General features: G+C 37.1%; 1 protein-coding gene across 1 annotated transcript in view; it reads left to right on the top strand.

Annotated features, from left to right (window-relative positions):
• qsox1 (quiescin Q6 sulfhydryl oxidase 1) overlaps window positions 1–15,746 on the top strand; it is a gene marked incomplete at its 5' end in the record, with an annotated part of 72,365 nt that overhangs the window by 24,653 nt on the left and 31,966 nt on the right. The window contains 2 exons of the mRNA XM_023285855.3: window positions 11,658–11,780; window positions 15,492–15,630. Of these exons, the coding sequence (XP_023141623.2) occupies window positions 11,658–11,780; window positions 15,492–15,630 (262 nt within the window). The remainder of the gene's footprint in view (window positions 1–11,657; window positions 11,781–15,491; window positions 15,631–15,746) is intronic.

The following is a 15,746-nucleotide window of genomic DNA, read 5'->3' as shown; positions in this document are numbered from 1 at the left end:
TAAAAAAAGACAAGAAAAGTGACATTAACTGCACTAGAAACATCACGTTTTTGCAAATTTGCTTAACCCTCATGTCGTCCTGCGGCTCAAAATTGACCCGTTTTAAAGTTTGAAAATGTGGAAAAAAGTATATTTTCACAGTGAAACTTCTGATGTCCACATTTTCAGCATTTTTGGAAAATCTTTGAACATTTTTTGGTGGAACAAAAGAAATGTTGAAAATGTTTCTGAAGAACATTCACAAAAAAAAAATCAACCAAAATCCAGCGAAATTCGCTGGATTTTGGTTGATTTTTTTTCTGAATGTTCTTAAAGAAAATATTAGAAGGTGTACTGATACATATGTAGTCACTTTAGATATTTGTAGGATTTTTTTGGAAGGTTTTTGCTCATTTTTCTCAATTTCACTCTATTGCCAAATTTGGGGTATTTTTTTTTTTAAATAAGGGAAACTTTTAAGGAATTATTGGAATTTTCTTCCTGAAGGTTTTGCAAATTTTCAGAAATTTGGAGAATTTTTTTGCAGAATTTTTGGATTTTTTTCAGACCATGAAACAATATTTTTTGGTGCCTGTAAATGAGGACAACAGGAGGGTTAAGCTCACTGATTAGTAGGAAACCTAGCTGGGATCCAACAAACACACATTTCTCTAAATACTTGGTCCTAAAAAACTCCACTTCCATCTTCTGTTTCTGTTCTGCCCCTTCATTGATCTCTTTTCCATTTTATCAAGGGTTAATATATGTTCAGTTGAATCATTTCTTCACATTTAATTGAACCAAATCATGAGTATAAAGTGTGTTTGCATGCATAGGCTCAGAAACAAAGAAAGTATGTATGAAGAGGAGTTTCTGTGTTTATGAGAACTTCTGCACATGTGAGAGGCAACAATACGTTTTATTTGGGATCTTATTTGGTCTATCAAGCAAGAAATATGTGTAAAATGTCTTTTATAGCCTAATAGGAATAGATTTAAACTCTTTTTGTCACAGTTTATCATTAAAAAAAAGAGAAGAAAAGCGACATTAGCTGCACTAGAAACATTTTTTGCAATTTTGCACCCATTAGTAATAAACCTCACCACTCACGCCTCCTCCAGCTTGTGTTCTGCCCCTTTATGGATCTTTTTTACATTTTTCCAAGACTCAATGTTTGCTTCGTTGTTCATCTTCTATCTTTAGCTGCAATCATGACCTGTTGGTGTGTTATTGAGAACTTGTGCTCATGTGAGGGGCTACAATTGATCATTGCTCCCAGTATTTATATATTTGGTGTCTTATTTAGTCTATAAAGCAAAGAAATGTGTGAAAAATGCCTCTTATAACATCCGGGAGTCTAATAGAATGTCTTAAAACAGCTTTTTTTCACAGTTTATCATCAAAAAAGACAAGAAAACCGACATTAGATGCACTGGAAGCACCAAATGTTTGCAGTTGTTGTTCAAAATAGACACACTGATTAGTACCAGTCTCACTAGGATGCTCCAAACACTCCTCCTCATCCTCATGTTCATGCTGTTTGTGGTACTTGTGGCAAAAAACTCAACTTTCTCCATGGATGCTTCAGTTCTGCATCTTTATGGATAGAAATACGTAAAAAATGCCAATTATTCCTGGATATTGTAAGAGGCGTTTTTCACACAATTTTTCAGCAAAAATTGCAAATGTTTTTGGCAAAAACTGCAAACAATTGCACATTTTTAGCCCCTCACATGTGCAGAAGTTCTCAAAAACACAGAAATTTGTCTTCATACATATAAAAAATGTGATACTTTTAGCTCAGCTAATGTCGCTTTTCTTGTCTTTTTTGATGATAAACTGGGAAAACAAGCTGTTTAAAGACATTCTGTTAGACTCCTGGATATTATAAGATGCATTTTTCACATATTTCTGTCCATAAAGGTGCAGAACTGAAGCAGGAGGGAAAATCCAACATAAAAGTTGATTTTTTTTTTTACCACCAAGTACCACAAACAGCATGAACAGATGAAACTTTTGTAGTTTTTGCTTCAAATAAATAATAGCGATTAGTAGTAAACCTCACTAGGAAACTCTCCTCCTGCTTGAGTTCATGTTGTCTGTGGTTGAAAAAACTCAACTTTGTCCTTGAATGCTCCCTCCTGCTTCAGCTCTGTCCCACCTCAGTTGGTTTTTTCTGCATTTTACCAGGTTTAATATTAGTTTCCCTTTAGTTGGCCCAGATTTGGCAGCTTCCTTGCAGCTCCCCCCTCCCTGGGTGAAGCGTGCCAGCCAGGCTAACATGTTGTGATGATGAGGCCTGACCTGCAGCTCCGTCCCTATTGGCTGCTCACCAGAGGCTGTTTCCTCCAATCTCTCTGATTATATCTGGCTCTCTGGGGAGGCGTCGGGCAGCAGCAGAAACCGAGTGTTCGGAGGGGGAGGCAGAGCTCCGTGGCCTCCCATTAGCTCCAGTTTGTTTAGTCAATAGTGGCAGGTCCCAGTGGAGTTTTTAGTGCCCCCCCAACCAGAGTGGAGCTCAGCGGGGCTTTGTGAGGAGGAGGATGCTGCTGTCATTGTTACAGATGATGTCTGATTGTTAGAGACCTGTGATGGCTGATGGTTGATTGTTGCAGCAGACTGAGACCTGTGATGGCTGATGTTTGACTGAAAGCTGCAGAGAAGAAGGAAGCTGTTAGGATTCAGTTAATGTGGGACCAGCAGGAAGTTTGTAAAACAGGTTGGAGACAAAAATCTGAAGAGTAAAAAGCAACTGAAGCCATGTTTAATCTATACATTAATAACAATAATAATAATACTAATAATCACAATGATGATGATCATGGCAATAATAATAATAATAATAATAATAATAATAATAATAATAATAATAATAATAATAATAATAATGATAAAAGTTATGAAAATATAGCAAATTATGATAATAGTAATAAAAATTATAGTAGTGATAATGATAAACATGATAATAATGACATTTATAAAAATGAATATACTGATAAAATAGTATTAATGATAAGAAAAATCTAAAAGCGATGTTGATGATAATAAATAAAAAAAGATGAAATTTATCATAATGTTCATATTTATTATTAATATCAGGATCTTATGCGCTATTAATATTACTACTGCTACTACTACTAATGGTAATGATAAATATAGATGAAAATTATAATGAAAATTATGATGATTATCATGTTAATGATAAAAAATATGATAATGATAATAATGGTAATAAGGATGATAAAAATAATGGTCATAATAGTGATAATAAATATAAAGAAGATGATGATAGTGGTAATTATTCTAACTATGACAATGATAAATCTAAATAAAAATGATAATTATGATAATTATTAAAAATATGACAATAATACCAGTAATGATAAAAAATATAAAAAATTATGGTAAGGATGCTAAAAATAATGGTAAAAATAATATAAAGATGGTGATTATGGTGAATATATATAAAAATGATAATGATAAATATAAATGATAATGATAAAAAATGGTAATGAGAAGAAGAATAATATATTGATAACAATAAAAATATAATAATTATAACAAAAAATCAAAATGGTGATAATCATTATAAAATAATGAAGAAGAAGAAGAAGTGAAATAAATTTAGTAATAATAATGGTGATGATAATGACAACAATAATTACAGTAACTTTATTTGTATAGAATCTTTCAAAAACAGAATTGCAAAGTGTTACGCAATAAAAAATTAAAAATAAATCCAGTAATTGTTTATTTATTTTAAATTAAAGGTCCCTTATGTTGAAAATACATTTTTCTTGTTATGAACTTGGAAGTTTAAAATAAAAGCTGGTTAAATATGAAAATCCTGCCATTCCTCAACCCTCTTCAAACAACTAGTTAGTCTCCCTGCTAGTAAGAAATCAACCCAGGTGCTTTATAACACTGAACCAACTAACCAGTTCTTCCTGTAGGGGGCAGAAACAGCAGCAGATTGTTGATTTTCAGAGTCCAACGTCACATTTAGACCTCTACTAAAACCAGGAGTCACACAGTCATGATTAAATTAGCCATCTTCTAGTATTTGGAGCTGAAAAACAAGACTAATAACGGGACCTTAGTGGCAAATAAAGAAGATCCAAACATGCAACATAAACAAGATAAATATCATTTAAGAAAAAAATGATGAATGTGAGTCAAAGGAGAGATTTAAAGGAGGAGTTTAGTGACCAGTTGAGAGTTTTGAACCACCAGTAGGTTTCTAAGTGAGGATCTGAGGCAAAAATTAACCTCACAGGGACAATTTTGAGCAGTAAAATCTTATATTTGGTGTAATTTAGTGCACATTAAGTGCCTGATTGTTTGTTTCATCTGCTGAGAGAAACATGGATGAAATATCAGAAATGAGGTCTCTTTAAACCGTCACGTCCTCTTGCTTTCTCACACAGTGCATAAAAACTTGACACCTGAACTCACCGCTTGAGTCATGTGATTAGATGAGAGTGAAAGTGACTCACGATGACTTGACCTCAGTGTCACTCTGGTGCCATTTTCCCTCATCGTGACTCATTTCTGAACATTTAACTGAACCAAACCATGAGTAGAAACTGTATTTGCATATATAAACTCACACACAGTATGTATATAAATAGGTGTTTACGTGTTTTTTAGAATTTATGCACGTTATTTTACGCATAAAGCAGTAGAAATATGTAAAAAAAAAAAAGGTCTCTTACAGTCAAATATAATCTGTTAAAATGGCTTTTTTTGGCTGATTAACAGAAAAATGTTCAATTTTTTTAATTAGAAAGACAAGAAAAAGAACCATTTTTGAAGCTGGAAGCATCAAATTTGTGGATTTACACTCATTAATCTGCTTCTCAATCTCCTGTGTTTTTTACGCATCTTAAGGCAAAACCAAGTCAAATTAATATTCCTTCTTGTAGTCATCTTCTTACAACCTCTCAGAAATGACTCTAAGAATTGCATTTCCATGAATTGTCTGTGTCTTTTATTATCCACAATCATCCCTTCACATCCACACATTAGCATGGGGCTTGTTTTTCTTTCTTTCCCCCTCTTTATTTATTTATTTATGTATTTATTTTTTGCACCCGGTCATAATATTACTAGATTTACTGTCTTGTCAGGCCGAAGCTGGATTTATGAATCCTCTACATGTATATGAGGATTAAAAAAAGTGGATCTTGGGAAGCGTGAGAGCATTACAGCGAGGTTTTTAAGGATTACACCTCTATCCTGCTTTTCTTGAAAGAAGCCCTTGAGCCTGGAGGGGGAATAAAACAAAGATTTAAGAGGGATAGATGGATGTAGGATGGGGAGGAGGGGGGGTTGATGTAAAAAGAAAAAAAAACACAAGCTTGAGGCCTTCTCACGCTAATGTTAGCGCATTAGCATGCACAGATCGCTTCAGTTTTAATCAGAAAATCAGATTTTTTCTACTCGTAAAGATGCAGTTTGCTGGTTTTGCGGCACGTGTCTGCAGTCACCCCCTTCCTCAGATTTAGACTGAAGTTGGATTACTGCCCCTGTTTTTTTTGTTTTTTTTTTTACCCCCCGAGCTAGCAGATGCCTCCCTCTCAGGACCCTCGACCACGAGGAGCTTGCGGTTTCTCAAGTGCTGCTGATACTAATCGGATCAGGGATGACATATTGCCGGGGTGAATGGGATTGTCATGGTCCGGCTGGGATGGGATGGGGGGCTGCAGGGGTCAGAGGAGGCGAAGTGCAGGGTTTTTCTCAAGATAAAATGAGATATAAGACAGAGATATGTGGAGCACAGACGAGAAAAGTAGCAGCAGGAGAAGATCAATAATCAGTCAGGTTCCTGATGCTGAATTTTACCCACTAATGAATCATTTTGATGCTACTGCCGGCTGAATATTTTTGTTTTTTGTCAAAAAATCAACATATTGTTGGCGTTAATGTAGAGCTGTAACTGTGGTGGTTGCTTTCATGCACAATATTTATGGAAAAAGTTGGTTAAACTCAGTTCTGTGACCACCACAGCTTCTTTATTGGTCCTGACATTATTACTCTGCCAAGGAATGACAGATTTATATGACGATCGGCGTGCGTTTGTCTGTCTGTCTGTCTGTCTGTCTGTTAGCAACATTGCTCAAAAACGGATTAACGGATTTGAGTGAAATTTTCCTTGAAGGTCAGAAATGACACAAGGAACAAGTGATTAGATTTTGGCAGTGATGCAGCTTATAGTCTGGATGCACGGATTTGTTAAAGATTTCTGTGTCACTGCCAGATAGCGGCACGGCGTCACTGTAACCATGACAACAAATGAACGCTACGTCAGCTGCCTGCTGCCAATCACATGATTGTGGTCCTGCTACAAATCACCGCTGCAGACTTATCCAGCGGAAATGATACAAGGAACAAGTGCTGAAATTGTGAAGGTGTTTCAGAGTCCCATCAATTCCCGCCACCTGTGTAACCAGTGGCTTTTCTTTGCATTGTGTAACTCAGCAGACACATAGATCTCTTTGGAGGCAATCTACATTTATTATAGTCCTTCAGAGTTGACAGAAAAAACACACAAAATCATCCGTCTCACAAACTTGTACTCCTGCAGAAATCAAACAATGCACAACCATATCAGAATAGGAAACTGAACTCATGAGTAGAATGATATGCCATTAAAACACGCAAACTACAACTGCACAATCTCGCTTACCTCTCTTTCTGAACACATAAACAATAGGGGAGCGGTAAGGCGGGAAAAAGTCACTTATAGGACGCCATGGGGCGGCTAAAAGTGTACGTAGGGGTACAGGGGCTCCCCAACAAAGGTTCCACTAAACAACTGAGAGGCAGACCAACCTTTGTGTAATGATAACAATAAACACAATACCAATAAAAGAACAATAAAATGAAATATACATGGTATATTATACATTACTAATACCATAATTCATATATATTTAACCCACAACCACTGCTGCACCACTGACACTGTTACACCTGGTATCTGTACATAACGTACACATGCAGAACACACACCTGTGCTCAGTCATTTAGTTTGTGGCTACATCTATATGAAATAGCCACATTCTACGTTGCCGTGATTTCTGCCACAAATTTTTTCAAGATGTCATCTGTCAGAAATGATACAACGACTGAGCAGCATGGCAGAGTACTGCGCTCTCTGAGTGCTTTTCTTGGTTTTAAAGTGAGAAGCTGATCGACCGGTTCGGTGCAGAATCGGTGATCGTCACCAAAACGTCAGCCGACGCTCAGAGCTCATGAATAGCGTTGCTCAGAGATGCAGCCTTTAAGCCCATTAGTGGGGAAACACCTGCGTTTTCTCTGCTGGTTAAATTCATATGGCTGCTTAATGAGCTTTTCTGACCGCTTGGTGTTCAGACCTCAGATCTACACCTAAACCTATTATATGACTCTGAGCAGCAAACATCACAGGCCTTTGTGTGCCCTTTACATCCCAGTGTGTGTGTGTGTGTGTGTGTGTGTGTGTGTGTGTGTGTGTGTGTGTGTGTGGAGGAAGATCTGGTTAACTCTTAGCTTTAGTTTTTATTTATCTGCAGCACAAAGGAGCTTTTTACACATTTATTTCATGAGACAGGTGCTTCAGAGTATCCAAAAGTCTTCTGCACATTGTCCAAGTTGCAAAAATGCAGTTATTTGCAATGTTTCTGTGATTGACCTTCCTTGGGCAAACACAAATTTGCACCAAAACATTGTAAATAAACATATTTTTGCATGTTAGGCAGTTTTTTTAAACACTTGTCTGTATAGTAGCAGTTTCATGGTTATGTAAGGCAGCTGCTTATTTCTAAAACATTACATTTCTTTCAGATAATAATAAGATTTGCTGATAAATCAATAAGGTTTTTATTCATTATGTTAATCTTAGAAAGGAGAAAATCTATCAGTCTTCAATCTTAGGTAAAATACGTTTATTGACAATGTTTTGGTGGTAGACCTTCGTCAGGCACATTTGCAAGATTTGCAGCAAAGTATGACAAATAAATGTATTTTTGCAAATTAGATAGTGTGCGGGAGTCTTTTTTAAGTTTTTTTTTTTGTACCAATCAGTATAGCAGTAATTGCATGGCTACGTAAGGTTTTTACTAACAGTGTCTTGTAAAAAAAAAATCTCCAAACTAGAACATCAACTTGTCATGATATAAGAAGAAAACCTTTCAGTCAGCATTGAAAGGTGTTGATAAAGTTTGGAGATGCACTACCGTTCAAAAATTTGGGATCACTTAAAAATGTCTTTATTTTTGAAGGAAAATTTTTTTTTTCCAATGAAGATAACATTAAATGAATGATAAATCTAGTCTAGACATTGTTAATGTAGTAAATGACTATTCTAGCTGGAAACGGCTGATTTTTAATGGAATATCTACATAGGAGTACAGAGAAAACAGCAATTTTCCATAGAAAACATTTATTTGTGACGTTTCAGTGCTAGACTTTTAGCAAAATGTTGCAAATGGACACTTTGTTAGGTACGCATTGCTAGTAAAAGGTTGGACCCTCTTTATCCTTCAGAACTGCTTTAACCCTCATGTCGTCCTGCGGGTCAAAACTGACCCATTTTAAAGTTTGAAAATGTGGAAAAAATAGATTTTCACAGTGAAACTTCTGATGTCCACATTTTCAACATTTTTGGGAAATCTTTGAACATTTTTTGGTGGAAAAAAAAATGTTAAAAATGTTTCTGAAGAACATTCGCAAAAAAATTAACCAAAATCCAACGAATTTTGCTGGATTTTGGTTGATTTTAATATGAATGTTCTTAAAGAAATTATTCCAAGTTTTATTGATATATATGTAATCACTTTAGATATTTTTAGGATTTTTTTTGGAAGATTTTCACTAATTTTTTTGAAAATATTTACAAGAATTTTCTTGCCAAATTTGGGGGATTTTTTTTTTTTTTTTTTCTAAATAAAACTTTTAAGGGAAACTGTTAAGGAGTTATTGGAATTTGCTTCCTGAAGGTTTTGCAAATTTTCAGAAATTTGGGGAATTTTTTTGCTGAATTTTCTGATTTTTTTTCAGACAATAAAACTATATTTTTTGGTGCCCGTAAATGAGGACAACAGGAGGGTTAATTCTTGATGGCATCCTTTCAACAAGGAAACATTCCTCAGAGATTTTGGTCCACACTGGCATCACAGCATCACAGAGTTACTGCAGATTTGATCCATGATCCAGTCTCCAGTTCCACCACATCTAAAGGTTCTACTGGATGGAGATCTGGTGACTGTGGAGGCCGTTGGAGGACAGAGAACTCATTGTCATGTTCAAGAAACCAGTTTGAGATGATGTGAGCTTTGTGACATGGAGCATTATCCTGCTGGAAGTAGCATCAGAAGATGGTCCACTGTGGTCATTATGGGATGGAGATGGTTAGCAACAATACTCAGGTAGACTGTGGAGTTTAACCCAGGCTCAGTTGGTACTAAGGAGCTCAAAATGTGCCCAGAAAATCTCCCCCACACCAGTACAGCAGTAGCAGCAGCAGCAGCCTGAACTGTTGATACAAGGCAGGATGGATCCATGCTTTCATCTTGTTCTGTCTAATTTGTTTGGCCATTTTCAATCTCTTTTTGTCGTTTTTTTGTCTCATGTCTGTAAGTCGCTGGAGAGGAAAATCAGTAAAGATATTTTTCTGAGTGGATGAAAAGTGAAAGTGCAGATCTCTGTGGCACTGGACAGTTAAAGTATGACGAATCAGAGCACTGAGCTGTGGACCACAGGTGTATTTAGTGGAACAGATGGTGGAGGCCGAGTTAAAATGATGCAACTCAAAACACGAGGGCTGAAACATGATGAGATTTTCACGACAGGATTACCGTAGCCTAAGGAATTCATACTAATGATATTATGAAAATATCTATAGAAAAATGGGTTTAGAAAGGCTTGTTTATCATGTGTTTTGTCTCTTTTTGGCAAATGATGCAAGTGTAGGGAAAACAAACAAGAGTCCCCAAGTTTACAGTTTATTATTATCTTGATGTTCATATTTCATTCTTGGTATCATCAAGAGGTTAGATAACTCCAGTTCTCTCCTGCTTTTTCTGTTTTTCTTGCATTTCTTGAATCCCCAATGCACTATGACAGTAATTATGATCCAAAAATACTTGTATGACGTTGTTTTTACGCCATTCTGCTGTTACAAAACAACATGTTGTGATGTTTACAGCATCACAAAGTTACCATGGAAGTACTTTCTGTGACTGTTTTTGTGCCGTTTTGGAAAAAGCCTGATCCTTTCGCTGTGTTTGCTTCTGAGAAATGATCCCATTATCATAAAGACGGCTTACTGTAAGAATAAGAAGCACATTAGCTGCAGAGTATTGAAGCGTTTTTCTCTGTCTGACAGCCAGAAACACTCAGACATCAGCTGCTTCTATTGTCAGTATCTTTAGGAGTAAAGACTTGCTGCTCTTTGTCTGCCTTCAGTCTGTCATCACCGGTCTCAGACACTCAGCAACTGGATTTCCTCGTCCTCTTCGTCCTCACTCTTTGCTAGTTACAGTGTCGTGTTTCCTGGTTGCCGTGGCGATGCTAACAGTTTGACACACAACAGGAGAAAGTCTGAGCGGGGAGCGACCTAAGTGGTGGTTAGTGGCTTAGGAAATGGATCTTAATGAAGGAAGAGGCTTAGGCTTGGCTTTTGTCACATTTACTGAAATTCTTTAGAGGTGAAGGGAAGAAAAACGCTCAAAACACAAGTTCTGTGCAGCTTTAACAATGTTGTCCATGAGGCACGGCTTTGTTGGCAACATTCTGGGAACTGATCATCCAGGTTTGATATTAGCTGTGAATTAGCCGAGCAAAAATAGTAAGTCTAAGGTTGATGTCAGAGATGTTCAGATCAAGTTTTGTTGCCCTTGATTCATTTAGAGTCATTTTAGAGTATTTGTCCCAATCTGATACCACTTTCCTTCATATTACACACTTTAAGCACATTAAGGTTGTAAAATCAATCCAATATACACTACCATTAAAAACTTTGGGGTCACCCAGATAATTCCATGTTTCCCATGAAAACTCCCACTTTTCTTCATGTGCTAACATAACTGCACAAGGGTTTTCTAATCATCAATGAGCCTTTCAACACCATTAACTAACACAATGTAGCATTAGAACACAGGAGTGATGGTTGCTGGAAATGTTCCTCTGTACCCCTATGGAGATATTCCATTAAAAATCAGCTGTTTCCAGCTACAATAGTCATTTACCACATTAACAATGTCTAGACTAGATTTATGATTAATTTAATGTTATGTTCACTGAAAAAAACTGCTTTTCTTTCAAAAATAAGGACATTTCTAAGTGACCCCACACTATTAAACGGTGGTGTAAATGCTTGCTGACTGAGTAACTCTGCAGTGCATGAAGAAACAACTTTGTCATTGCTCAGCCTTGTGAAACCCTCACTTTGCTTTTCACTAACACAATCTGTATGAGGATGTGACAAATAAAAACTGCTAACTCTTGAAAAAATGACAAACATTCACAGGATCCAGCTTCTCTAATGTAAATATTCGCACTTTTTCTAGACTTCTTGTCTATTTTAGGAACTAAAGGACTAATCTGATTGTTAAAACAATGATTTGAAGATTCGATTTGCACTATAATCAAATTAACATCTATTTCCGTTGTGTTGTGTTGTCGTGTGTCTGCAGTACTTTCCAGGCCGTCCTGTGGTCATGAACCTGCTGAAGTCGGTGAACTCGTGGCTGCAGAACGAGACTTCAGGTCAGATCTCCTACGAGGCGTTTAAGGACATTCTGGAAAACTCAGCACAGGTAAGACGCGACTGACGAAATACAACTGTGCATCCTTGTTATGAACTTATGAATGCAAATTAAAGGGAAGAGAATGGAGTTTTGAAAGCCAAAGTATGTAAAAAAAAACAAAAGGGAAATGAAGGGATGCAGTGGAGCATCAGTCAGATAAGCAGCAGCTGCAGGAGAACAGAAGGCAGGTCGTCAGAAAACAACCAGACTGATGTGAGGACGTCCGTCTGGGAGCAGCTTCACCGAGCTGCAAGGTCACCCATCAGTCCGGACACTTAATCAGTTGAAACTCGCCTCCGAGGATCCGCGTTGAAGCCCGTTCTGTTCAAGTAATGTCAGAATGTCACCTCGAGACTTTCCACGCTGAGATAAAACAATATATATATTTGTAAAGACAAACAGCGATGGCCTTGTCCCGCTGCCAGCCAGCGCCTACAGCGGAGGATCTATGTGCTGTTGTCTTTGGAATGAAGCCTGCATGCCTCCAGTGTGCAGCGCCTCGCAAATTGAAAGAGTCACTTACTTACATCATTAGCTTTTAGCAGGCAAATCAATGGATCAATGAATCAATGGGAAGGTATGAATAGACTCGGAGGAAATGGACTCACACACACACACACACACACACACACACACACACACACACACACACACACACACACACCAGATCTTTACTATTGACATGTGAGTAACCCTGTCAATCACAGAGCGGCTCGACGAGTCCAACGACTTTATGTCAGAGAAAATATGTTGTTGGATTCGACTGTGGCTCGTCGGTGCAGATCCGAAGGCTCCTGTTCATTAGCGGAGGCCGAGCCATTAACCTGAGACTGACTTCTCATTGATCAAGGAAACTACGCGGAGCCGCTTTCATTAAGTTGAACAGGTTGGGAGATGCAGCAGACACTTTTTAAAAGGGGGATTTTGGAATTTTGTGAGGCAGAAGTTTGCTGATATTTTTTCTTATGCTGAAGAATCCAAAACCAACAACGTGTTTGTGCTCATAATCTCCAACTTCTCTAGTTTGAATGTAGCTGAGTCCACAAACACATTTGTTTCTACTGAAACGGGTCAAAATATATCATTTAATTACAAAAAATAAAAATTATGTGGACACTGAAGCTTTTAGCAAATGTTGCCTAACTCTCTAAAGTCCTGTTTTTACTTCTGATCACTGTGGGCTCATATTTCACTGCAACATCCATTATGGAAACAGCACAACCATGACCAGAGACTGAAAAAACTCTAAAATGTGTTTCTTGCAGTATGACACATTTATTGTGCCATAAATCATGAAAAAACAACCGAAAAAAAACTTCAATTTGTTTGATAAATGTTTTATACAAAATTAACAAAAACAACAACATTGGAATCAACATATCCAGCCTTTTTCCAAGTCTCCACAGATGGTATACATATTGGAAAGAAAAATAGTGGATTTACGTACTAAAAAGAGTTTACTACTTGCATTTTTAATTGACTTCCATGCTTGTTTCGTATCTGCTCTGTGTAAACAACACTGCCTGCAGTTCAGCCGAAAAATCCCTGAATATTTGTCATGTGATTGTTGGTTGTTGCTAAGTCATTATTATCTCTTCTTTTGGGGTAAAGAGTGCATAATATTTAGTTTGTTACAGAATTAGTTCAGAGTATTCACTTTAATTTTGGCCAGTTTTTAAGTAAGACATGAAATATCACGATTCTAAGTTTCCTGATCGAATGGTTTATCACAGATGAGCAGTTCAAGGACCGGTGGAAAGTTCAAAATCCAACAAGTCTCTCTGTTTTTACAGTTTGTGGCTCTGATAAATGGTATAATTTGGTGATTTCTCTCTCCTTTTAAACATGCTGGTGGGCTTTGAGCTTGAGAAGATTAAGCAGGACTAAATAATGCTTTTGTTGAGGATTGTTTTTATTTGCATATTTGCGTTATCCAGTGATTCCCTGCTAGTGCCAGAGTAACTCAGAAGACCGTTCAGGAACGGTAGAAAGGTGTTGACTCGGCCTCCAAATTTCTCCAAATCTCAATCTAATTTTAGGATAAGCTTAGCTCATCGGTACCAGGATAAACCTACGCACAAGTCTTTGTTTACATCTGCTATCATGCAGAATAACACCTTTGAAGTGGTTGCCAGATGTAGAAACACTGTCTCAATTCATCCCAGTTTAGTATAACACTTGGCCACTGGCCTGAGTTCAGTAAACCTCATTGTAGTCTTTATCATGGTGCTCCTTTACAGGCTAAACTCCCACAATGCTTTCTGCTTACCTCCTCATATCACAACAGTATTAAACCTGGTGAAACAACCAGACTCTACAGCTAATCTACAATACTTAAAGTGTGTATTAGCTGGGAAATTAGCATCCAGTACTAAACGTTAAATGACTCAGATCGGGTTGGGAGCAGAAAAACCTGATTGAGGCATCCGTACTTAGCATTAATAACATCCAGGTTAAATTTAGTTAATATGAGCACATTTGGAGCATGACTATTGGTAGTTTTAGTACTTCTGACAGGACGGCGTGGTTAAAAACAAGACCTACAAGAGACTGTTTAGAATTGACTTGCGAATAAACTAATTAAAAACATGTCATGTGGCGTTTTTGGACAACATTTCAGGTCGTAATTTGACTCAGGAGGGTGTACTTTGGTCTAAATGTGTGATTCGTGATGACTGTAAGAAAAATTAGAATCCAACCAGCCTCACGCCTCATTTGTCTGCAATTTGTGTTTGTGTGTTTGTTCCCTTAAAGACAAAACTCCCACAATGCTTTCTGCTTACCTCCTCAGATCGCAACAGTATTAAATCTACAGGAACAGCCAGATACTGCAGCTGATCTGCAATATGTAAAGTGTGTATTAGCTTGGAAATTAGCATCAGGTATCACAAATACTAAATATTAAGTGACTCAAATTGGATCGGGAGCAGAAAAACCTGATCAGGACGCCCCTCCTTAATAACATTAACCCTCGTGTCGTCCTGTGGGTCAAAACTGACCCTTTTTAAAGTTTGAAAATGTGGAGAAAAAAAACTATTTCACAGTGAAACTTCTGATGTCCACATTTTCAACATTTTTGGGAAAACTTTGAACATTTTTAGGTGGAAGAAAAAGAAATGTTAAAAAAGTTTCTTAAGAACATTCGCAAAAAAATCAACCAAAATCCAGCGAAATTCATTGGATTTTTGGTTGGATTTTTTAATGATATATATGGAATCATTTTTGATATTTTTTGAATTTTTTGGAAGATTTTTACTCATTTTTTAAAAACTATTTACAAAAATGTTCTTGCCAAATTGTTTTTTTTTTTTTTTTTTTAATAAAACTTTTGAGGAATTATTAAAATTTTCTTCCTCAAGGTTTTGCAATTTTTTTTTGAAATTTGGGGAATTTTTTTTGCTGACTTTTTGGATTTTTTTCAGACAAGGAAACAGTATTTTTTGGTGCCAGTGCCTGAGGACAGCAGGAGGGTTAACAGCATGCAGGTTGAACTATGGAAGTATTGTAGAAACAAGGCTGTTTGGAATTAACTTTCGAATAACCCACTGCTTTTATAACAATATAAAGAACATGTCTTCCAGGACTTGTGGCATTTTTGGACAACATGGCAGGTTGTAATTTGACCCAAGAGGCCGTTCTTTGGACTTTTTGTGGGATTCTTGACGACAGTAAGACATACTGAATCCAACAAGTTTGTCTGTTGTTTTTTTTCCTTTTCAGATTCCAAACGCTGCTCTGCCTGAAGGGGTGAGGTGGGTGGGCTGTCAGGGTTCACAACCCCACTTCAGACGTTATCCATGCGGAGTGTGGACGCTCTTCCACGTCCTGACCGTCCAGGCCAACAGCACCGGAGGCTCAGGTACAAACACTTTGTGTTATTGTGAATGAAAAGGGCCACTCAGAGTTCACTAAGACAGAGAGGAGGGGTTTGTAAACAAATTAGCTCAGGAATGTTTGTCACACTGACCTGATTTA

The sequence above is a fragment of the Amphiprion ocellaris genome, chromosome 2 (genome assembly GCF_022539595.1).
Source record: "Amphiprion ocellaris isolate individual 3 ecotype Okinawa chromosome 2, ASM2253959v1, whole genome shotgun sequence".
NCBI classification, from domain to species: Eukaryota; Metazoa; Chordata; class Actinopteri; family Pomacentridae; genus Amphiprion; species Amphiprion ocellaris.
The sequence above is the reverse complement of the archived record's forward strand: the minus strand, read 5'-3'. Positions and strand labels throughout refer to the sequence as shown.